Source organism: Anas acuta, chromosome 7 (genome assembly GCF_963932015.1).
Source record: "Anas acuta chromosome 7, bAnaAcu1.1, whole genome shotgun sequence".
Classification (NCBI taxonomy): domain Eukaryota; kingdom Metazoa; phylum Chordata; class Aves; order Anseriformes; family Anatidae; genus Anas; species Anas acuta.
In genome coordinates this window covers 14,270,500-14,297,041 of record NC_088985.1, presented here as the reverse complement: position 1 = coordinate 14,297,041, position 26,542 = coordinate 14,270,500, and the positions used below count along the sequence as shown (strand labels likewise).

The following is a 26,542-nucleotide window of genomic DNA, read 5'->3' as shown; positions in this document are numbered from 1 at the left end:
ATCCCTTACATTCACTGTTCTCCTCACATACATAGTGCTTCCAGTATGAAATGCTAATGGACAGTTAAGCACTGATTATAACCAAAACCATGCATCTTCCTCTGCAGTACGAAAATACTTATCCCCACACCAAATAAAACAAATGAACATTTCTTATCATGCTACTTCACCCATACTCATCAAGGTGTTCCAAACAGGTTACAGTGAAGACCGACTTCAACTAGTCTGTACTCTCTCTCTCTCTATATATATATACACACACATACACACACACACACACATATAGACATATAGATAAGCACTGGATGAGATGTATCACTGTTTGGAAGTGTAGAACAAAAATCTACCCTACCATGTTTTACTCCTACTTTTGATACAGCAGCTCTGTTCTACAAGATGTTTTTGTTTTGTTTTTAAGCTAATCTTGCACATTATGGCATCATTTCCCATTGTTACAACACACAGTTTGATTCTATGTTTCCATTACAAAAAAAAAAAAAAAAGGAAGGAACACTCAAGATGTTTAATTTACAATTAGGTTACATTTGATTACATTTTTTCCACTTCCAACAGAGTACATGTCTGAAAAAAATAAGATGTTTTATTGTATAAATTTAAGTATGTAAAGAGAAATACACGATCTGAGCCCAGGTCAATAGTTTGATTTTCCCAATGGTGCTGTAAACCACAAGTTCCTCAGGAGAAATGTTCTTCTCTCTTCATGGATAACGCCTTCCAAAAATTGATGTTTTGAGTAGATTTGAAGATATGTCAAATAAATTAAATGTGAATAATAGCTTTGATCCATTATGAAGTGGTTCCCATCTCCATATCCATAATGCAAATTTCCAAGTCTTTTAGTATGTGTGAAAGCATATAACTAACCCTTCTTTTTCCCCCGCTCCAAAAGAAAAAAAAAAAAAAGCCGAACACCAGAGAAAATTTTGCAGCAACTTAAATTCTTCCACTGAAAAGATTGATAGCATGCACATTTTTATCATTGCTTCCACATCTTACCCTGTTGGGAAAACAGATACTGCAACTTCTCATTTGAAAAGCTTAATTTGATGTATAATTAGCAATGCTTATGATGATTCTATTTTACTTTAAATGAAATGCAAAGAACCATCCAGAAATACGAAATAGATCAGTGGTTGTTTTTTGTTTGTTTTGTGTTGTTGTTGTTGTTTTTTTGATGGTGGTGGGTTCTTTAAAGAAAGACAGTTAAATGCACAGGATAGCGATAAATGGAAAAAGAAAAAGAAAAAAAAAAATGAAATGAAATCCAAACTATCGTAGAAATCCCTGAAGGAAGAAAAAGAAAAAATAGCTTGTTTCTAACTATTAAAAAAAAATATTATAGGCTTTCAATCTGTTCATATTTATTTTTTGATCAAGGGCAACGCCAGATAACCTCATGCTGCTATCTTCACCGTGAGGATAATGGGATAAAGCAGTGAGACTTGATCTGCAGAGCATTCCTGTTTTTTAGAACATTTTCTGCATGTATTCAGTAATACGTTCTGACAGATATGAGCTTGGAGGCTGGTCATACTTATTTTTCAGTTTCGTAAACTATGTTTTTCTCCATTCCCTAGGCAAATTATCAGTACAAAGGCACTCAATGCACAAATGTAATTCAAATGAGAAAAAGGTGAAAGAAGGGCGTAAACTGAGGGAGATTTGCTGAAGTCCCTGTCCCACCTATTCAAACTCTCTGCATTGCCCAAGCACTCAACAGGAAAGCTAAGCTGGTGAGTTGGCCTCAGCTCCAGATGTATGACACACAGGAGCTGATTGTTCAGTCTTTGGAACTAAGATAAACTGAGCAGAAGCATCCTCCAAGGCATATAGAAGCTTTAAAATTCAAAAGCAAGCCCAAGCTGCATCCAGGAAGATTTGGAACCTGTTTCATTTTAAAAAACATGGAAGAATTCTCTGCCCAAAAAGCACAGCCTCAAGTGCTTTGTTGGTGATGATGTACAGAAGCAATTACAACATGGAAAGGGGAGCTGGTAAAAAATCTTTGAGAAAGGAAACTTGGGAGTATCTGACCTACAATGGCCTTTTGGATAGGAAAGCAACATCCCTATCCTGGAAACCTATACAAGGCAAATATGTTTTATTTAACAAGTCAAAGGAAGCACCTCGCCTGTTTACAACACTTATCTCCCCCTGCTATGTCTATGAGCCTGTGTGAGCATTCTGGGAATAACAAATAATAGTCACTACTATAAAGCACTTCATGTCTGGACACAGCGCACAAACAGTATTTTAGTAAATCCTGAAGAACCAATTATACAGCATGGATGACCTGATTCTCAAGATGACATGCTTCCAGTCACAAATTAAGTGCTTTTTAAAAATTATCTCCGCAGTTCCTCAGCTCACCATAAGCATGGAGGATATTTGCATAGATTAGTTGTTCAGCCACTGATTCTTGTCTGCCTGGCAGGTTATGATCCCCCTGGCTAGAGAAGTCCAGAACCCACCAGATACAACATATTGGGCAGCTGAGGACCTGGAATGATTTCTCTTTCCCCCTGCCACGTACATTGATCACCTAAACGTAATTAGCAGTAGGTAAAAATAAAAGCAACATGCAACAAAAAAGCATCACCGTTAATTGCAGCTAAGCATGACAGAAAGCACAGTATTTCATAGAAGATTAACATTCAGAGAGAGTCCAGATCAGACAACCAGGCCATCGTGTTCCTCTCTACTGGAATGCAGAGGTATTACAACTGGCTTTGTGTTTTCAGAAGTACTGAGGATCTTTCTAACTATTCCCCTCCTGTAAGATTGGGAAGAGAAGTAACTGGTAGAACTAGTAGAAACAGGGTAAGGAAATCCACACTGGCAATTGCACTCCTTCATTTTCCTCACCAGTAGAAGCCTGACAGCCCTGCATAATTCCAGCTGAGTCTCATCCCTCCTCAGTGGAGGTGGCTCCTATCTCCTACTTACATCTCACAACAGAAAGAGATAAGTCCTAGCTCTTTATCACAAACTTTTATCTGCTTTAAGGCATTGCTCATCTTCTTACTGTGGGCAGCTTCTTCAGTTTACCTTCTATTTAATTTTGTCTCTCTTAGGAAGAAAAAGATACAAGCTTTACTACTCAGGGGAAGGGGCACTATTATGACTAGCATTTTGGGAGAAGTGAAGAAAAGAAAAAAAAAAAAGCTGTCATCTGGGAGCAAACAGCCCTATTTTCAACAGTGCAAGAAGTCCCTGCCAGGAGTCCCCCTCCAAACCAACACATAACCTCTTAGAACATACAACATCACATCAAGTACCTCCTGTACACTACTCAGAAAAATAATACTTTATTTTCCCAACTAGAGACCATGCCTTTATCTTCCACTTGCCAACAAATAAGGGACGGGAGACAGGGAAAAGATGATTAGGTCCTGGAGTAATTAGATTAGGAACATGTGAAAATGAAGAACAAAAATTGTTTCACTCGAGTCCCTGCTAGCTACTTCAAGACAATTGACCTGTTATATTTTTTTATTCAACAAACAGTGGTTTTCCACTTCAGTAAATTCTCTAGGAAAGCACCTTGCTGGTGCTTTTTTAATATAGAACTATAGAACTACATAGAACTATAGCTGGAAAATATAATGCACGTGAAAAAAAAACAAGTCTTAAATAATTACATCAAGTGACAACACAATTAGGAGGCAAGTGGGTTGCTTACTTGATTCCATTTATCAAGGCAAATTTTGCGTTTTGGATTAAATCAACAGATGTCATTTGAAACAAATGGCATTGTTTTTCTGTTGCAGGTCTTAGTACAAGACAGTAAATGTGGCTAGATTAACTTCTTCAAAGGCAGGAAAAAAAATCACCAAGCATCACTGCTGATATACGGAAGCAAGATGTGTCTGGACTTACCTTCCCAAAACTGTAAATTGACATCAAACTATTTTTCCCCTATTCCAAACCTCCATGGTTGCAAGATTGATGAGATTTTAAGCCAAACGCAGTAGCCTACATTTACAAGGGGAACATGAATGCGTCTAGCTATGACTGAAAGCATTATTACTATTTTTGAAACTTCAGATGAAAATTGCATTTAGAGCACAGTAAGTCTATTCATGGTGCACTATACTCCTATTGTTCTTTCTACTAACAACAAAAACAAAGAAAAAAGATAACTCATGTTTTTAGACAGCTATAAGTTTCAGCCAGTAGAATACAGCATGAAAAAAAAAAGAGAAATCAACCTTCAGAGTTGTTAAATTACTGGGCATGTTCTCCAAAGTTAATGGGAAGCAGACGGCTTTCTGGGAAGCTGCCAGCATACTAGTATCACTCACAGTGGTTATAAGTCTGTTCTCCAACGGTAAAGCTTTGAAAGACCAGAAATATCCATAAAACACAGCCTTATTTTGAGTGCTGTAGGCATGGAAGAAGCTGATAAAACAGGATAGGAAACAGACTACTTACAACGCAGTTGCTAACAACAGGATGAGGACAGGAGAAAACCCTGCATTATGATATACAATGCTCACGTATCGAGTGGCCATCTCAAGGGGAACATATGCCTTAGCGTCCTGCTCTCTGTGTCAAACCTCCTAACAAACTTCCAGAGCACTCTAAGGTGCTTTTTGTGTCCCTGTGACTACAAGGTTGAAGCAGATAGTTTCAAGTGGCATGGAATTACCGCAAGGATTGAGGGTAACAAGGTAAATGGGCATTTGCCTTGACCTTGCACTCTGAATCATGGAGCACACTTGAAGCACACAGCCACATTAGGCATGACTATCTGTTTTCTCCATGCATTTTGATATTCAAGCAAACACATACTAAATTTAAAAACGTAAATAGCAAAACACCTATTTGAAAAGCAAGAATTACTCTTATTACACAGGTTATTTCCCATCAGAAAACTTGGAGCAACCTCAACGCAAATAAATCCTACATAATACAGACTACAATTGCAGTTTAGCACGCACATGCTTTCCACAATTACAGTCAAGCAGTACTGAAGCCCTAACAGCACATTTTAAGACGAATAAGACATACGAACCAGAAAATCCTAAAAAATAAGTCGTAACTTCATTTTAAAAATATCCTCTTGCCTCTGTGCCTAGCCGTGACTGGCAGGAAGGCTGTCAGGATGATTTGTATATGCACGCTGAGAAAACTGCAATGACAAAACCCACACTTCCGTCAAGACAAACCCCTATAAAGTGATATTTTCTTTGTTAAGAAGGCATAGCTAAAAGATTGGGTGGGCATATTTGTCTGAACAAAAATACTACGGACGAATGGATGGAGCAAGAATTTTAGAAGAAGGTGAAAAGCTTTTGGACAGCTGGAGAAAGATTAAATTGAGAACTTGAATAAACTGGAGCTACAGCTGAAGCTAATGTCACTTAGCCTTAATATCCCTACAGCTGCTCTGACAGTGACACTCGATGGGGTGGCAATTGCAATTTACTAGACTACAAGATGAATTTATCTTGTAATATTTCATCTTTTACAAAATCCATGCATGTGGTAATATAAAACATAGCGAAAGCAAAGTCTACATCCCCCATGAGATACTTATCTCATGTAATTAAGTGCCACGTCACTGAAGTAGATAGTGAAGACAAATGCTATTCACCGTGTCCCATGAGTCTGTCCCTATATTTGCCTGTGGACTGTACAAGAAGCTACCGACTGTTCAAATCAGGCTTCACAAAAAGGTGATTGTGGTCCCCATTCGGCTTACTTTTCCACAAAACAGGCAGCAGATCCTGTTTTGCTGGAGGTACAGAACTATCTCTGCACAGCCCCCACAAAATGCAATTCCTGCAGACTCTGTAACTCTTAATCATTTTCACCCTTAGTCACTTCTTTTTTTTTTCTGTGGAGTGAGAAACTGGTATTTAGGATGAAATGCTACAGAACTTCAAAAACTTACAAAGCTATTTTATTGCAACTTGTTCCTTCTGAAACCCATTCTCACTACTGAAAAATTACACTAACTGTTGCAAAGGAAAAGGAACAAGAACAGTTATTACTTAGGTTTCATATCTTCAGTACAAAATGCTTAAAAATCACCTTTGCGTGAATGCCTTGTGACAGTATACATCACAGATGTGCCTAGCAATGCATGTGTGTATACAAAAATGCTCTTTTTAACATCATCTATAGAAACATCAGCTACATGTATTATTTTTCTCTTTAAACAGGTTTTAAAACAAGTTCAACTATGAACATGTTTTATTAAAGAAAAAAAAAAAAAAAACATTTCCACACTGCAGCCCCACTGATGCCTTTGATCAACGAGGTCTTCCACGATAGCCAGGCAACCCTCAGAAAAAAAAAAAATACTTTCAGCCACGCTCCATTCAACACACACCGTGCAGAACTAACGTTGTTAGAGTAAATCAACTTCTCCCAGAAAAGCTATGCATTAATGTCCCTCACTCCATTCAAAATATAGGCTGTGGCATGTCCAAAACACAACAATTTCCATTTGATCCCCAGTTTGGGATAAAAAGGTTGCTACAGCTGCAAATTCAAAGCTTCGTTACAAATAACACCGCTAATACAAACCCTCCCACAGAATTTCCAGGACAAGTTCTGTTCAGTGAGACCTTAAAAACAAAAACATTTGGGGAGGTGGGTACAGAAATGAAAACACCATATGTTTGAGGACAGTGACTAGCAAGACTTCCATTTACAAAGAAACCACTTGTAGAAAGTCCTGGCTGTAAAAATCCAGGTTTGTAATGCCTTCATTTTACAGTGTCAACTGCTAGTGAGACTGTTTCCTCTATACATAGTTAGAAATGGAAGAAGGTTAGTTGTGGGGTATGAACTGGAGACATCACATTCACACGTTCATAACTTCAACATCACTTAGAAGGAATACTTTCCTGCCTATTACACTATTTATAAAGTATCAGGGACATGCAGACCAGTATGAGGTGGTCCAACATTTCTGAAAATGTTTCAATAAGCCATTTTATCTATTGCCAAGCTATTACCAGAAATCATTTGACATCTATGGAAAAACTGTCAATATAGGAACAAACATAATGAAAAGCTACAGTGCAGAATTGCCTGCTACAGGTTCTCTACAAAGCTAAAAAGATTAACATGGCTCATGAAGAAATTACTCCATGGCACGTAGCCATATCATATATACCATCCTATATGAAGAAAAAAATTTCTATATCTGAAGGAAAAAAAGAATCATCTTCCCCCATGTGTGGTTTTTAATCAGTCTCAAGGCAACCACAGGAAGCCAGGGTGGTTGAGACTTAAGCTGAAGAACCTCATACAATACTGAGCACTGTAAAAGGGAAGTGGGCTATGACACCATCATAACCAAACCACAAGAAAAGCCTGATTCTAGTCTCAGAATGCTTCACTTCTTCACATTGCAGATTTCTTCCCAGGAATCATACAAAATAATGCCTGCATAGGACATCAGACTGCTTGATTTGCCAGTTAAAGTGTTCTTCCTTTCATAAAGGGATACTGGCAATTTGTTTCCATTAGTTTTGCTTGTGGACAGTAACTTCCTTTACTACCCCAAAGAATAGCTAAAACACAGAATACCCTGTACAAGATGCATATCAACACCATAATGAAATTCGCCAGAAAGAGAGAAAGGTAGCACAAAGGAAGAATAAGAGTGAAAAAAACAACATAGCAACAGTAACTCAAGATTTTTCATGTCCTTTTTCCATTCTCTTTCGAAAACCAAGCAGAAAGGCAAAAGAACAGCCAACACAGAGCCCACACAGCCACACCACGCTGATGCAACCACGCAATTTGCCAATACCTTTCAGTGCAGCTCTACAGTAACGCATTTCAGCTTCTGCTCTCTTCCAACTCATCCTCCACCTCAACTCAACGATTACAGGTAGATCGTGCAGATGGTGAAGTATATATGTTCCTCCCCACGTCCTCCCAACCTAGCAAAGCTTTGTTATTATCATTCGGCTATTGTCTTCCTCATCAAGCCCATGTTCTGCAAACAGGTCCCTGATTAAAGGCAGACAGGTTGCTTAATGACCATAGTAATTATCACTTAGTTTCAGGTGCTTTGTGTAACATTACATTTTTATTTTTTTATTTTTTTCATCATGTCATAGCAATAATGTATTTGTTGCAATCTTCAGCTCTGCTTTTAAGATGAGTGAGATGAGAAAACATGAGTTAATAAAATAGAATGAACTCTATTTGAGTTAATGCAAGCTTAAAAAAGTTCAGTATCAACTACGAAAAAAAGCATAAGGGAAGCATTATTAGAGGCAGTCACACCATACTCTATATGGAGTAACATATATTCTATGAGTATGTATCAGAAGTCACTATTCAGCTTAGTCCCTGTGATTTAAAAATATAAGTTAATGCTGGGGGGGGGAAACAGATGAAGAAATTATAGTTGTGCACACCAAACAACCAAGTATTACTGGTACTCCATTAGTTGAGCTGCAGAACACATTTGTATTAAAATAGCAAGAAGATAAAAAAAAAATCAGAACAATCCTAGGAGCAATGCCTGAATAAATGTGACACAGATCCAAAAGACCTCCATGGAAATCAGTTCAGATGCAGTTTCAAAATACTTCATATGCTTCCTGACATGGCAGTATTCTTATAAAGCAACGTCTCTGAAACAAGCCAGATCACTGGGTTTCCATATCCTTGGAAACTTAAGACAGTTCACTTTTATCAACACTTACTTACTTAAAATTTTATTCTGATATCAGGAAATTTATACACACAAGTCTGGAGCAAGCAACCTAAAATAAGTTTTCATAGCAAACAAATATAGGTCTCTATCCCAGAGTTGCTAAAGACAAGCAGTTAAAAGACAAAAACAAAATCTCTTTTTACAAAACAAAACTAAAAAAGGTTGTAAGCTTTTACAAGCCGCATCATTGGTATAACACATAAGCAGAGTACTTGTGAGGACACGGATAGAGAAGTCCAAGCTGCCATGATCTGCTAACCCACCCAGGACACCATCACCCTTGGGGCACCACAAGCTGTGCTGTAGCGCAAACAGCAAGCACGAAATGTCACGGCACAGCTCCTCACGCTCAGAACCCAGCGAGGCACTGCCGATACCCTCTGGACTTTGTGCTGCTGCAGGAGGCAGGGTGATTTATTAGCACAAGCTGCCCGGACGCTGGCTGACAGGTTTGGCGGCCCCCAGGCCGAGCGACCTGCAGCAAGGCCTGGGCCGCCCAACAAAGGCCTCTTGTTCTCGGCAGCGCCAGGCCGCAGCTCAACCAGTCGGCCCAGTGCCGTGCTGGTCGGTGCGGCTAATGGCAGGACCGGCCGCCACCTCAGCTGACAATTACTATGTGCTGGTGTAGAGTTACACAGTTCCGGGAGGTCACTCACAGAGATGGATTTTACTACTGCACTACAACCCCTTTCGAAAGGGAAACTGGGGCATTTGTTTGCTTTCAAAACTAGCTTTTGGATTTTGCCCAAATCTAGGAATCTAACCACAGCACTGCTCTTCCGTATAATGCTACAATATTGCAGTGCAACTGCACAGATGAGCTAAGTAGCTCTCACATAACGATTTTAGTTGGTAAAGGGCATATACCATGGTTCTTCCTCTTCGAGTTCCTGATATCCACTAAACTTAATTAAGAAGCTGATGAGGAAAGGGGTGAGCACCTGTGGAGAAATTAGCAAAGACAAAAAAGCACCCCATATCCAAAGACACTAGAATTGCAGTATTGAAGTACAAAAGTCCCTTCACAGACTTTAATCAGAACAATCTTCTCCAAAGATGGGAAAAAAAAGTGATGACAAGTTAAGTAAAGCTTTTCAGTTCTGTACATGCAGGACAAAAACAATTCAAGTTGTACCTCCTTAAAACAAATGCCAGCTGAGCTTTCTTCTCCGTCCACGATGCTGCCAGTGTCAACAGCATCCATCCCATCACACAGCAAAGGGCTTCTCATCAGCTCAAATCCTCGTGGTGCTGTCCTAGGAGGACTATTTCCTCTCTCAATAATAATGCTCCAACAGACTGTTTCCCCTTTTCATCACCTATGCCTAAAGCGAATTACAAAGCCATACTAAAGACAGGCACAAAGCAAACAGAAAGAGGGCCAAGACGTGAAGACATCCCAATACCTTAACTGTCTTTTAACTGACTACAGAGGAAAACACGCATTTTAGTTCTTAGATGACAACGTAGTAAAACCCCAATCAGATTTCTTACTTCACTAACACTCAGCATGGCTCCAGTAAAGCTAAAGATCACTCATTAATCAGAGATTAGCTCAAATCAACTACTCTGAACAGCCACGTAATCAAGACCATTTTATGGCAGGCCTTCCTGCAATCCAGTAATAGAGGGTTCACAGAGACCACTTCTGTCCAGCTGTAAAATACCACAAACACCAGAATTATTTGGCTTTACTGTATTTCTGTGGAAGGCAACAGACCTTATGTAGATTGCCATCAAGTGAGGAAATGCATGAGAACTTATTGTTATTTATTAATGGCATAAAAAAGTAGATGACAGTTGTTATTATCTGCAAGCAGTACACAAAGTTGCATATTTTCAGAACAGATTATGTCACGACAAGAACCAACTTAATTTTCCTAGTTTTTAAGGGAACCTTAAAATGGTGTATTATCCCATGATTCAATTAATTAATCGAAAGTTTTAAGTAAAATCTTAAGTATTTTTGATGCTTTTCCTTCAGTTTAGCATTTGCTTAGAAATTAAGAGTATTCTGAAAGATCTTGAGCAGAAGCAAGTAAAGACCAACTTAGGGCAGGTAACTTCCAAACATTGCCAGAAAAACTGGAACACAACTGACACTATACGAAAGCAAATTTTATTTGCAAATTATCTTATCAGTAACTCAGGCCCCGGTTTGACAGGATGATTAAGTATGATCCTAATGCTAACTCAGGGAAGCAGCAATATCATTATAAAACCCAAGAGAAGAACTCATTTCTTGCTTAAGAGCAGCATACGCTTATAGATCTTGTTACACCAAATTGAACCTTTAATGTGTTGCTGTTTAAGGAAGGACTTCAGAACCAATTCCCAGCCCACACTTTTTCGACACACATGCCAACCAATCACTGAGAGAGAGAGAATTTCTCTACCATTCTTCATAAAGACTATACCCTGAGAGTTCGCAGAATGTAATCAATGTTAATTCCTGCACATTTAACTAAATACTTCCAAATCACAGCTTTCAGAAACATACTAATGTCTGCCAGGACACCACCAGACCTTAAAAGAACAGTAATAGTTCAGCCTTCATATTGTAGTTCAAGAACTGAACTACTTATTTCTGAAAAATGTGATACTTTCCAGAACAGTATTGATTACCAATGCTAAAATATTATGCACTCGGTTATAAGTGACCTAGTATATACACATCATCGGCAGAGGTATATTTAACAGCAGTGAATTTCAAAACCAAGAAAAGCGTGATTTTACATGGCATTCAAAAACTTTATAAATGTTACTGTGAATGCAGGAAAGTCACTTTTACTTGCTTTTTCCTACTAATTATAAATGCAAAGAGGAATAAGCAAGATGACAGAAGCCGAGAGCAAGATGAAAAGAGAAATAAACCAGATGGCATGGGAATATATTTATATATACTTAAGCTATTCCCAAATTATGAGAAGAGAAAGATCAAAATGTTTTCATTTGGCCTATAATCAGTATTCTTTCAGAAAAGACTTTTCAGATGTTTTTTCATGTAAAGTGGATTCTGAATTCTAATTAAGATATAGCTGTAAGCCAGGATCCTTCGTCATACAATTAATCTTAAATCCAACCTCTTGCAGAGCAGGCTGCAGATGTAGTTAGACTGATGTAATTACAAAGTCCATCAGCAATAAGCCACTGGGAGAGGCTGCAGTATTTCCTGTATTTCTTCTTTGGACTGGGAAGTAGGTTGTTTCTGTGGAAACGTACCAAGAAGATTCAGCTACTGTGACACCATCACAGCACTCAAATATTAGTTTTAGTTTACAACATGTACTTTAAGAAAGCAATTTTTTAAAATGGCAATTATATTCATATTTCTGTGGGCTGCACTAGAGCAGGGTGTCTTCCAGTACTAGCCTGCTTCTGTCTCTTGGGATGACCTCCTCCCTTCACTGCCTCCCCAACTACAAAACCACATTTTACCACAATTCTGAACCTGTAAATTTAGATTAACTGCTGAAAATGGAATTAGGAACATAAATTCTAATAAAAATGCAATGCAATATGGCATGTCATTTATGTCTTTTAAGACATGATTGTCGTCTGCCACAGAGATTAATATTCACATATTAGTTTCCTATGAATGACAGAAACCTGCTCCAAAAGTCTCTAATTAGATATTCATTTACAGTGTATACATTTGTAAGTGTGCAATTTTCACCAGTTTTGAGGACACAAATACCCTGTTCCACCTAAGAAATAACTTCTTACATGAAAGTGAACTGACGTCTTTATACTCAGAGAACAGTTGTAATCTTAAAACTAAACAAAATATAGCAATTTTAACTATATATTTATAATAGTCCATTTTCTTACAGCTTCAGCTTTGAGCAGGATTATTTAATAATGAGGGATGTGACATTTCATTTGACATGTTCCCCATGCAATACCATGAAAGCTTGTTCTGCTTAGTGCTTGAAAACAGCATTAGACTGCATATTTAAAACTTGAAGATGTCTCCATTTCATTTTCAAGCAGCATTTTAACACTAGCAGTGCTAGTAAAAAAAATTACAGAAGAATTTAGAAAGGTTAGCATCAGCAAGGCTGGATTTTCAGTTCAGACGTACGACGGGATGGTATGGGGAAAACAGTCTGTAGGAAGCAGTTAACAAGACACCTTGTGCCAAAACTCAATTTAGCAGTCGACTGGTGCTGCATGTAGCTGAGGAATGGGCAGAGTGCAGCCCTTCCAAGGGCACCAGCAAGCTTTGGCTGCCATGAGACTACACCTCTTTTTCCTGCCATTCATGGAATGGCTAAAGGGACGTGAAAAGTTGGCAAAGAAAGTCTCTCTCTGAAAAGCTATTTTAGAAGCACTATTTGAAGCTGAAATCATTTTTTGTATTATTATCAAGTAATTATCATTCTTAGCTTAAAATCATTCTTAGCTTAAAGTCTACCAGATAGATCCTTAATGAACCTGTTAACGAGCACAGAGCTGTCTAGAAGATGATGCAGAGTAACAGATTTTTCCCTCTGATGCTACTTCTCGCCAAAAACGCAGACACGCACTGTATCTGATGGAAACAGAATGAAACAGTCCAGGACTCAACGTTATTTTATTGAAACCCTATACTTGATCTGAGAAAAGGTATCACCAATTTATATATTTCATTATTTTCATTACTCTAACTGACCAGTGCTTAACGAAAACTAGTCTTAGGTAGCTACTTCTTAACAAGAATTGTGCAAATTTCTCCAGGATGATATGAAATGAAGAATAAAAAAATAAGAACGACCACACATAAAGCACTTCCTTGAAGTGAGTTTAAAAGAATAGAAAAAAAGATATTAAGTTCAGCAAGAGCTGTAATACTAATAAATGTTTTGACAAGCCTAAATTTTATATTCAGAAGGCTGCAGATATACACTTATTTACCAGAAAAGAAACTGTTGCAGCAGAAAGAGTAACTTCTAAACCACTTCTGTCACACATAAGAGAATAACTTAGAGAACAAGTTAATTTCTTCAAAACCTTTCAAAAAATCACTCCCAGAGAAGTCTCACTACTGTCTTATCTTTGGAACAGCCAAAGACACAGATGCTTTGTTACAACCTCCCAGCGCGCCATACATTCAATACCTTTGTAAATGCTCAAAAAGATGTTGTTATCCAGGGTAACTTCAGAACATCTCCCCTGAAGCTAACAAACATTGGTCATCAATATAAGGACATGCTTTAAGGGAATATATAATGATTTTATATTTATATGTATTTATATTTATATTGCTTTCTTTTATAGATATATTTATCTTATATAAAGCCCAAGCAGGACTGAAAAAATTTTTCCTGGGTTCTTCAACTTACAGTGCCACACGGTATCTTACCAACACTACAAACAGTACCTAAGATCATGTTGCCAGGGAAGAGATGGGGAGAACAACATAAGTACATTTCTATTTAAATTATCTAACATTAGAAATAAATAACTTCAAAATACTCTATTTGATCAGCTTTTAAGATGTTTATGTTTTTGTGCATGCAGTAGTACAGGTCTATTAATGCCACCACCACAAAAGGATGCCCAGTACTAGATCAGAAAGGTTGCAAATCTCTTTAACACTAAGGATTCTACATTAAATGCAACCACTATTCAACATCTTAGTCACCATCAAGGGCCACAATCTCCCAGTTTCACCTACAGGGTCAAAATTTTAAAAACCCTATGATCCAAAGTCAACTTGCCTCATTAACAGGGAATGATTTCCAAAAATTGCTCTAACCATGGCAAATTTCTTCTCTCACAAACTATCATTTCACCACAATGTGGAATGCATATTTCATCCACTCTCTCCTTCCATTATTTATTTATTTATTTTTGTTAACCAGCCATCTATAATCAAAGTAACACAGTTGAACATGACACAATTTTACCAGATGCACAACTAAAAAGAATGCAAGCATTTCTGAAATACATCACCATAAACTGGGAAACTGATGCCATCATCTCTGGTTCTGAACAAACAAAGAAGCCAGCAAAAGAAACAATGAAAACAAACATGCATATGTTCTTGTGTAAGTGAATACACACAGCACACATAATGAAATCATTCTGTTTCTCTTGTATTTGGCCAATACAAAATGTCCTCAGTTTTAATTCCTTTTTGAGGTCCTGTCCCATAATGTACTGATATCAAAGAGTTACCTAATCTTGAATTCATTCCCACTTGTCTTTGCTTCAATACTCACCCACTCCTGGTAAGGTATGAGTAATCTTAAAACGAATAACAGAAGGTTCAACAGCTTGTATTGGTGTGTTGTTTTTTTTTTAATTTGTCCATTAAATAATAATGTAAACATTTCAAAGGTCCTGTGAGGTAGGTTGCATTTTTGTTTGTTTCTTTTTTGAAAACACTCAGAACAAAACCAATACCAGCTGCCTATTGCTGCAGTCTTTAGTAATCTACTAAGTATGCAAAGAGGAAAAAAAAAAAAATTCCCCCCCACAGAACATCAATTTTCACGCAGTTTCGAGCACTACCTCATAACTGACCTTTCTGCTACAGTCAGAAAGCTGTCTGAAGAGTTCATAAGCTGTATCGTCAATAAATCTTAAATCCTTAAGTTTTACCAGACTTCCCCTATGCCTGACTGCAAAAAAGCATTTTCACCTGTATTATGTGGAAATGCTACCAAAAAAAATAAAGCTTGTGTTAGACACAGGTACAGGAACTGCATCATGATTTAATATTTGTAATACTAGAAATGGATGCTTTTCTGAATAGATAGGAGGTATGAGAAAATGACAAATAATTGCAAGTCCTTTTCATTTTAAGAACAATCTGCATATATCAAAGGTTGACAATAGAAGTCTAACAATAAAAGGATGCAAAAAATAGAATAAAATACGAGCATTGCTATACAACATGCTCTGATGAAAGCACATGGCATCACATCAACTGTTGCTTTTCATTCACTTGCCTCATTCGTTCAAATTTATAGCATTGTTCAACATCAGAACTACTTGTCTTACTGCTTACCTCAATAGGTAAGTTTCCTGAAGTATAAATAGCCCAACAGGATCAAGAAACTTCTGGTGTAATCTCATACTCAGTAACTCACCAATATATTGAAACGTACAGAAAAAAATACACGGGGACAAAAAAACTAAGAGAATGGAGAAAAACTTATTAATGAAAGATTTCTAACATAAAAAAGGGATCAAATATTTAATGCAAGTCAAGACTTGGAGAATATTTTTACTTAATGCTGCAATTATTTAGTAAAATCAGGCTTTGCTAGAATTTTTCAATGAGCAATACATACCCCAAGAACACATCTTCCACACACATTTTCCCAATGTTAGACAATTTTTTTTTAATGTTTAAAATACTTGGATAGCAATGAAAATATAGTTGCACTCGAACAAGCACAATAAAAATACAGAAAACAGCAAAATGCAGAAATTCATTAGGATTCCGTTCTTTCAACCTGAATACTTCATTTAAGTGACTAATGGAGACCTTTATCATTTATTTTTTCTCTTAATGAAAGTATGCTGTTTTATACTGACTAGCCTGTATAAAACACTACAATAGCTATAATTTCTGGCTGCCTTTAAGAAAAAAAAAATACTCTGATAATTTCCTCCGTTATTAGCATGAAGGAAAACAGTCTGGCTACTGCTAACAGATACCAAATGTGTCTTCCTTTCATTTCATCTGTATCTATTTACCCCACTACTAAAAAAAAGAAATGTTTCAATAATTACTGTGGTTTCTTGTCTTATACAATAATGGTAATATATACAACCATACCTCAACAAAACCTGAAATTTTGAGAATTTTTTCTTTGTTGCTCTCTTAAATGCAGCTATTATGTAGCAATAAGCTGAAATGTTCTAATAGGAGAGAACAGGTCTTCAAATTCTCACTTATTTTCAATACAATGCTTTTTCTCCAATAAGTATTTTTATTTACATGAGCAGGATGTATTAATGTCTGGACACTCATGATGATTTTCAAGATTAACTTAAGTTCATACCCAGATGTTGTCATTGTGGTGATGCATACAGCCTCAAAGAAAACCTTCAGATAGTCTGATTTCACCACACTCACTTGCACGCTATTTGAAAGCCAGATAATCAAGTTTTACATGTGAAGTAGACCTTCCAGAAAATCCCTGCAAGCATTCACAAGACTGTGTAGGAGGTATTAAAAGAGAACTTCAAAAACACATAGCAAGAAGCTTTCCTGAGTAGTCACTAAAACCATATCCATCTCCTGCTGACTTCCAGTTGAAGAGACAATCAACCATTCTTTCTTCCAGAGGATCATGAGGAAGACCTAAAATTATGTTAAGTGCTTGAAAAGTGTGAGATCACATGGCTCGATCAAGATCATTAAATCTATTTCCTCCTAAACTTATTTTTCTATGTAACCACGCAACAGAACACTATCCACAGAAACAGTGAAGGACATAAATATAATTTTATGCTTATTAAAATAACGTGAACATCTACATAGCAATTTAGCAGCTATATTTAGTAATTTTGATATGGATGTTTACTGCATCAGCTTAGTTTTTCCTAGTCCCGAAGTTCTTATGCTTTTGAAGAAAATCATACATTTCCATACCTGCTGGCCTGCCTGTCTCAGAGAATAAATACACTCAAAAAGCAAGGATTTTGGCGCACTTCCATCAACAGGATGCAGCTCATCTGCACAGAGCACTTGGAAAGTTTGATCTAAATTATAGATCAATCCTCAAGACAAAATTTCCCGTACAAGCTCCTTTTAAGTATTACCGAAAGGAAAAAAAGTAAGTATGGCAGGTCTCAGTCATACTTACCGAGGCCCAATGTATAAATGGCAGCTTACTGAAGATGAAGACATTGGTTAATCCAACAAGCTTCATATACAAGGCCTTGATCCTGCCACCATAAGCACGTGTCCAACTTGATGCATATAAATGGGGATTACTTCACACAGTCAAAAGCCACACAAATAATACCCATACTCATGAATCAGCAACTATGGCCAGGTACAATAAAAAGCTATGGTGAAAGGAGAGAGGACACAAGAAAGTTGTCACAGTGCATGTAAACAGTCATGAGAAAAGTTTCTTGATTTATCATTGGAATTTTGTCCTGTACATTTCTGAACACACAGTTGTCATTTACATAACATGTTTGCCAAAAAACAACCCTTGGTCTGCCAATTTTTCCTCAACCCACCAACTCGCCAGCTGAAACATTCACTGGCTTTACATTCCCTCTTGCCTTTTTTCTCCAGCTAGAGGTACATTTGTATGCCTGCAAAGCTTCTGAACCAGGTCATAATGTGCCATTTTGAATCCAACTCCTTTATCAGCCAACAATTCAAAAAAAAAATTACCAAAACACAAAGAGCAGAAACCCAGAGCACACTAATTAATGCTGTGAACAAGTGAACTGCTGAGTAACTCAGCCCAAGAATTGGTAAACTGGAGATTGCAGAAGCTGAGCGAGAAGGCAGTAGCTTGCTCTTAACTTCCTCTGACATGAGTTCGGGTAAAAAGGGCCCTCCAGTTGTATTATGTTATTCTGTATGGCCCAACAACCACACATTATCAAGAAAAATATATTTAATTGTTCAGCCCAAGTGGGCAAGCGATTGTCAGCTTCTTCAAAATGCAGCAGCCCTCCGTATCTGTTCTATCCCCAGGTGCTTAACCGTGCAAAGAGCATCCTATAGAGATCAGATCCTTCTTGCATAGCAGATCACCGAAGGCGTTCCCAAACTTGATCTTACTTATTAGTTGAAAAAACAACAGATGCTGGTATAACACCTATCACCATCAAAACAACTGTTGCTACAACACAGCCTATGGTGAGTTCATAAACACACCAATGACACAGCAAACACTGTACAGCACGCATTTCTAACTCATTTCTGAGCAATAGTGCTGCGGGTTTCCTTGAATATTTTAGTAATTCTGCCTTGCATTGAGAAGAACTAATAACCCAGAGTGACACCCAGAACACCCAAACGTGGCCCTCTTGGAAGAAGAGAACTCACATGTTAAAGATACAGTTAGACTGCTCATCTCCTCCGGGGACAGCCCGTTCTTGGAGGCTTATATTAAAAAAATATTGGTTACCCTCAAGTCAAAGCTCAGTCAGTGCAACATTTCCACCTCCTACATCAGGATGAATCAGTTCTAAATCAACACCATTTACTAAATAACAGCTAATGACTTGTATCTTGAGGGTGATAAATAATGTATCGGCAGCAACTAAACAATATAATTAGAAAATCACAGAAGCATAGATTATGTTAATAAAGCCCCAACTTTATTATTATAAATCTTTTCCTACAAAATTATGTGCACCAACATGTTTTGCTACTTAGATCATTTTTAGATTTTATAGCATGTTCAGCATTTCAAGACTGTTTATATATAAAAAACAGGAACACCCTGAACCATGCTGGACAATGAACAGCTCTGAAAGATAAAGTAAGATGCTGACATTTACAGAATTACAGGTCTTAAAAAAAAAAAAAAGTGCAAAACTGACTGAAGAAATTTACCAAGACTTACTGGTATATTTTTATTGATACAGATTTTGATTAAAAAATTGTTGTGCTGTTAAAAAAAACACAATGGAAATAGCAAGTAGGACTGAGGGCAAAAACATGAAAAGTAACAGGACCAAGGGAAGCTAAGAAGCAAATAGAATGAAACAAAAGGGTAGGAGAGGGTCAGAAAATGGTAAAAGCAAACAACAAAGGAAAAAAAAAAAAAAGCTCAAATTGCAGGCTGTTAACTGAACTGGAAAGCCCAAAGTCATTAGCCGTGTGGTGGCTGTGGTCTTCACTATCTAGGGCAGAGGTCTAAAAAGCTCACAACACCATTACAGCTGCAATAAAACAATAACATTAAGAATGATAGTTCAATTAGATCTGAAACAAGCTTAGATAGGCATTCTCTAGCTTGAACAAGTAAGTCACCAGTTATGGAAAGCTGTTGGTTTGTTACTGACCATGTTATGGAAAGCTGTTGGTTTGTTACTGACCATGTCTGAAAGTGAACTGCTCTTATTTCAGAACACTTACCAAAGTGACAAGTTAAAGGAGTCCTTCAGAAACATATCATACAAAATGACAAACCAGAGCAGAGTAAGACATCAAGTCCTGTATGTCTCCAAAGCAGCTCAGTAACTGTATGCGCTAATACCACAAAAATCACTAGTGGATTTTACACTGCCAAAAACAGTGGCCCAAACAGTTTACTCTGGCTGCCTTGCTCCCTTCCCATATGAGCACAACAAAAATGAAATTGAGAACCACCATGCTTGGGAGTTCTGAACTGCTAAAACAATCATTTCTTCGGGATGGAGAGACCACTTCTATCCACTTACTATTACCTATTCAATTGTGAATACCCCTCTAACACCTGCTGGAAGCTTCCTGCATTTTTTTTTTCCCCTGACACTTCCAAAAGACACCATGTATTTGAGGTCATCAGAAGGCACAGGTACTACAAAACTAGCACTGGCTATTTTCGCAACTTTAATTACTGCTCATCACTGCCAGAGACCTGTATTTCTCCTAACGTAAGTGGCTCCTAAATGCTGCCTGCTTTTTGATCTGCACCATTTTTAAGAAGTCCTCTAAGAAGGCTTGAGAGGCTACCCTGAGAACTAATAACAGGTCTGAAAGAACCCAGACATACTGCTCTACTTCTCCCACTCTTCAATTTTCAGCAGTGGAAGAGAGCATAAATTGAACCTAATTGCAAAATTGCCAGTTCAGCCCTTGAATCAGTAAATTATGCTTTTACAATTTCTCTTCATTCTCCATCTTTCCCCAGGGAGCGTACGCTTCCAGTGTTACTTCTTATCTTCTCCCTCTCTCCTCCCAAGCCTCCCTGCCTTCCCACTTCCTCCTGCAGGACGCCGCAGCCTGTCTCCGTATTTCACAGCTTATCCGCTCAGGGTCTCGGCTCCTCGCTCCAGCTCCCTGGCTCTTCTACCATCGTGGGGCACCTTTCTGCAGATGGGGGCACAAGGCAGAGACCCCAGAACCAGCCTTGAGCTGTTGTGCTCCAGCTTCCTGGGGACCCATTTCTTCTCTGTTCCTTGCCCCAGAGATGCCAGCAAGCAGAGGGGGTCACAGCTTTCCACCTCCACACTTCATACATAAGAGGACACACTGCCTGCCTGTATATGAGGACTACAGCAATATTTACAAGTAAACTCTAACCTAAAATCAGTTCTGTCTAAAACACTATATTTTTTTCTTTTTAAATAAAGCTGAGGAACGAAATTGATATAATCCTTAAAAGAAAAAAAAAGTTTCAATTCTAACTTATTTCTACTCCTGTAAGTGCCCACATTTACTTTCTGGACTGGAAATTAACTTTATCCTTTACCAAACAGAGCTAGAAAAAATAAGCGTCATGACAGAGCAGAAGGAAACTATTTAGTCAATTTTTAACTATCTTCCTTCTTTCCTTCAGACCCCTTTCAAGAACTTGTTTAAAAATACAATCAATCCAGAGTTCTAAATTTTGAAATTTTAAAACTAAAACTGTAACCTAGAATTGTATAAGTAAAACATCTCTGAAGACTGACATGCTCTGCTTTTAAATCCACAAGGGTGCTGAATGCTTACAGGTAAAGGAAGTCATTGTGTTCTTACTAATCTTACAGAGACGAGACGCACTTACTGCAGCAAGATGGTTACAGAAATGAAGAAAAACAATTGCTAATGTAAAAAGGAGATTGTGAACCTACCTGTTTAATAGTTTTGAAACCATCAGCAAAGCTTTTTAAGTTGAACAATTCACTCAGCTTGTGGATACAGAGCTGGGAGCACCTTTGCCGCCACTCTACAAGTTCATATCAAAAACAAATTTCAAGCATGGCAACCCAGCCTCTCCTACTTTTTTTTTTATTATTATTATTTCCAAAAATCACAACAATAATTAAATAAATATCTAACTACAAAGCCCCAGTATTATTTTATGCTTCCTAAATGGATGTGTTTTGGCCATTTTATTAAATTAATAATGAAAAAAACTTTAATAGCATTTGTCACAAATATGTATCTTCTGCTGTATTCTTGGACAAGTTTTATGTTAAAGAAATGTGTATTACATTAATGTGAAAGATCATTGGTTTAGTAGGTATCTGAAACAGAAGCAACTTCTTGGAAGTGATTTAAGTCTACGTTAGAAGTATATATTTGACTATCGGAATACAGTATTTCTCATATGAACAATAGAGGTAATTTGCCCAATCAAGCATCAAATAATAATCCCATGGGTCACCAAAATAGAGAAATAAAAGCAACTAGCACACTACTTAAAAGAAAGAGTAGGTCGGTTCAAAAAGCACTGGAAGATTTTAAATCAGCAAAGCATTCACTTTGAAATGGACAGAGCCCATTTCTCACAAAAACACTTGCACAGAACTGTAACATAATAACCAAACGTATTATTCAAGGAAGAACTGAATGCCATCTATAAACATGACTACGGAAAACACAGCTAACAGTACTCTGTTTATTTTTTGCTTTGATGAAAAGTAGTTGCCCTTTCGGTTTTACACACTGTTGACTGACACTGTTAAAGCACAGTATTCTCGAAGTAGAAATAAACAAGCTTAAAAATACACATTTTATTATAAAAACTGTCATCAAACCACTACAAAGTTTTATATTTAACACAAGCAAGTAGAAACTACTATAAAGGACAAAGATATTTAAACAGGGACGGGACTGGGGAAAATTCTACAAAGAAAGCAAGCTCCTTGTAACCTCACTACACTTATCCACACTTGAGGTCTTCCAACAGATACTAGTACCCCAATTCTTTCCCTTTAACCCTCAGAACAGCTGTTGACTTCCTTTCCTGTTGTGTAGATAAATACTTATAAAAGTGTCAGCTATACATTGTCCAGCCAGCCACAAGAGCTGTTGATATAAACAACAGCCTACATTTCCATCACAGTTCACGTTACATTTCAAATCTGAAAGGAGATTACATTAAAAATGAGACAGAAGAAAACACAGTGATTGCAACCAAAAAACAAAGAGAAAATGCAAGCCTAACCACATACATGGAAGCGTAAGGAGAACAACTCTCTCACTTGTGTCATAAACAGACTACATTTGAATTCTCCATCTCTGAACCAAATTACGTTGCTGACTACCTTCCCCTTTCTTTCACAGCAACATCGGATGGAAGAAAGGAATTAACAAGTACTGCTACAGTATCAGTTGTAAATCATTTTCACCTACAACAGGCATTCAGGAGGTGTCCTTTACACAAGTATGCCACTGCAAACTGTCATATTCCATATACTAATGGTAATCCTAAAAATTAATTCAGCCAGACAAATTCAGTTAAAGGGGTATTTAAGATGGAGGTGTTTGTTGTTGTTTTTTTCCCCTCTTTACCTAATACATGCTGAGGACTGTTTCTCTCGAGTATTTTAAAACCAGAATCCAACAGCATTTCTTACTACTATGTTTACAGTTTGCTACTACACCCAAAGAACAAAACGCAGCTTGACTCATCCGCCTTCAGCATCCACAGTGAAAAGAAGTAAAAATCCTAAGTAGCAAGACAAGAGAAGACGGGTGGTCAGACTTCCTACAGGGAGACACTACAATAAAACCTGGTTACATCTGAATACAGGTTCAAACAAGAACCGTTCTACTGCACTTACCCTCAAACATTAACCCTTCACATAACATATTCAGGATGAACTCACACAGCAGCTGTGATTCTTCAGAGGCATTCGGTGCTCACACAAGCAGTCTCATGACTACTTACCATGAGACCTCCTCAGACATGTAATGCCGAAATACATAGGACAGTCTTTGAAGGCTCGGGTCCCCTACCTTCATACATGCATGACAGCTTATCCCTAAGCTCACTCACTGGTAGCTATTTTCTGCATACTCATTTGTAGACATGTTTATTGCAAAGCAAAATAAAACAGAGCCCTCAAAGTTAGCTCTTCTTTTGCTTTCATTTATCGGTAGTAATGAAAACCACCCTGTCAGGGGACCATCCTTCCCCATGCAGATGTTAATAGAATTCAGATGATCCTCAGGACCACATTCAGTCAAGAAGGATATGGTTAGTTTTGCTAATTAAACTACATTTTCCTTATGAGCTCAGTGTTGCGACATTCTGCAATTCTTTCATATAAAAAATAAGAAGTATTACAAAGTACAACATATACTGCATTTTTTTCCTGGCATTCACATTTTACACCTCTGCTTATAAGGCTGGGGGAGCGCTGGTAGACCAGTACAATTAATATGTGTTCTCAACAAGACAAGCCCCAGCATTAATCTAATCATACAGAAACATCATGGGTCCCATTTCTGAAAAGCAGCAGTGCCCTCATCGCCCATTGATGTCAGACCACATAATGCCAGAAGTGTTGAGGTCCATTGTTTAGTCTGTTTTCCCTCTCCTGTGAGGTCCCGCCATATATTCATTAGACAAGGCCATACACTATTAACACATGGATATGAAACAAAACAGAAGACCCTGACGCGTTTTTCTATTTGGCAAACTATTACCATCAACAGCATAACTCAAATAGGGGCAGATCACACGGTGCAAGTGCGCACAGCAGCACCATTTTCCTGACAGAAGCAGCTCTGAAGAATTACATTTTTTTGACCAAGTCCTATAGCCTGTAAGGGTCAGGAAGCCCTCCCAAAGCAGTTCCTTATGTAACCAGGTACTCATCCTGCAATTCCCAAGTCTGGTAACAGCAAAAAAAAAAAAAAAAACACAACGCTCTTCTTAATCACTCGGCTTGTACGCACACTACAAGAGGATGCCTGCACATCCCCTGGACAAACATATATTTCCTTATCTACGGATTTAAACGCAGATTTATTATTTAGTTCAATTTCAGTATTTCTCATCTAGAAACACTGCTGGACTTGAGGATTACCCCCTCTTTTTTGTTGTTGTTTTGTTTTTCTTCTGAAGCTTGATACCATCCCAAGAAAAGCAGACTGTGGTGTGCAGAAAGGAGGGAAGGGAAGACCCCTGGGCCAAAGCCCAGCTTCCGAGGAAGGTTCCCGCTGAACTCCTCTCACCTGGGCGTGCAGTTACACCCAGCTCTCCTCCTCCCAGCTCACCCACGAGCAGCACAGCCCGCAGCAACCGCGGGACCCCCCGCAGCACAGCGCCCCAAACAGGGGTTCGCAGCCTGAGCACCCGGCGGAGCAGGACCCCGGGGCTCGTCCCCACCTCCAGCCCCGAGGGGCCCGCTCTGCCCGGCGGGGCTGGGCGGGGACAGCCGCTCGCCCTCCCTCCTCCTCTTGGTCCCGGGCCGTGCCCGCGCCCCCCGCCCCGCTCACCCGCCGTCTCCTCGGCCGCCGCCGCCGTCCCGGGCGCGCCGTTGAGGTAGAGGATGGAGAGCAGGTGGGGCTGCGTCTTCTCCAGGGCCACCCGCAGGTCCTGGAAGTGGTCCCGCTCCTTGGCCAGCAGCAGGGCGATGAGCAGCTCGGCCTTGCCGCCGCCCGCCGCCTCCAGGTCGCGCAGGTCGCGGGGGCCGAGGGCGCCGGCGGCCTCCAGCAGCTCCACCACCTTGTCCACCTCGGTCATGGCCTGCGCCAGGCTCTGGCGGCACTGGGCGAGCAGCTCCTTGTGCTTCGGCTCCATGGCGGCCGACGGCCAAACTTCGCCCCCCGGCCCCGGGGAGGCGCCGCCGCCGAACTTCGTCCCGGGGAAGCGGCGCCGGGCCGGGCCGAGGGCGGCTCTGCCGCTGCCTCCCTGCGGCGCACGGGGGGCGGCCGCTCCTCGTCCTGCAGCCGGCGCCCCCCGGGCGGCGAGACAACTTCTCCTCCTTCTTCTTCCCCTCCTCCTGCCGCTGCCCGCCGGGAAAGGGGCAGCGGGAGCCGCGGGAGGGGGTCGGGGCTGCTGCTGCTACCGCCGCCTCCCGGGCAGCCGGCACCCCCGCCTGCTGCGGGGCGGCGCAGCCAACTTCTCTGCCCCGCTCGCTGCAGGCCACACGGCCCCAGGGCCGCGGGGCGAGGAGGAGGAGGAGTGGTGGCGGCGGAGGAGGAGGAGGAGGAGGAGGGGGGAGACGGCCTCAGCTCCAAGCGCCTCCTTTCATTCGCGGCCGCCCGCAGCCATGTTGGTTGCACAAGGCTGCCGCCTGCGCCCAGACGGGGCTGCGGCAATGCATGGCGCCGCCCGCCCGCTCCTCGCCGCCCGCCGCCACCAGCGAAGCGCCGCGGCCGCCCCGGCCCCGGCCGAGCACCGCCCGCCGCTCGGGGGGTCCCCGCCGGCCGCCGGGGGGTGGCGGAGGGGGGCGCGGAGGCGGGGCGCGGGCGGGGCAGGGCCCGAGCCGCCGCTCCGAGGGGGGGCTTCGGCAGGAGGCGGGCGGCCGCGGGCAGCGCTCTGCGCCCGGAGGGGGCAGCACGGGGCACCCGCAGGCCCGGGGGGGCCGCCCCGCACCGGGCCCGAGGCTGCGAGGGAGGCGGCGGCGGCGAGACAAAGGCCCCGCTGCGGGCCGGGGGGTGCCGGCGGCCCCGCCCCGGCGGCCCGGTCGGTGCGGGGCGCGCACCGCCATCTCGTGGGGCCGCCGCCGCGCTGCAGCCCTCAGCGCTCCCGGTGCCCAGCCTGGGTCGTGAGCGGGGAGGAGGCCCGGGATCCCAGCAAAACGTACCCCAAAAGCGCCCGGTTTGGCCAAAAGCCACGAAATTGTACCGCCCCGGTTGGAGCTTGGTCCGTGAGGAAGTAGAAAAATGAGAGTTTTCAAACAATAGATGAAAATATTATGCGTATAGATGTAGACGTTATAAATGCGTACAAGGAGGTAAGTACAAATGGCTCATCTCCCCCAGCT

General features: G+C 40.3%; 1 protein-coding gene across 1 annotated transcript in view; it reads right to left on the bottom strand.

Moving 5' to 3' along the window:
- DLG5 (discs large MAGUK scaffold protein 5) overlaps positions 1-25,501 on the bottom strand; it is a 106,641-nt gene extending 81,140 nt beyond the window's left edge. Inside the window, 1 exon segment of the mRNA XM_068689380.1 lies at positions 25,050-25,501. Coding sequence (XP_068545481.1) covers positions 25,050-25,353 — 304 coding nt within the window. The 5' untranslated portion in view covers positions 25,354-25,501.
- Positions 25,502-26,542: the final 1,041 nt, after the last annotated feature.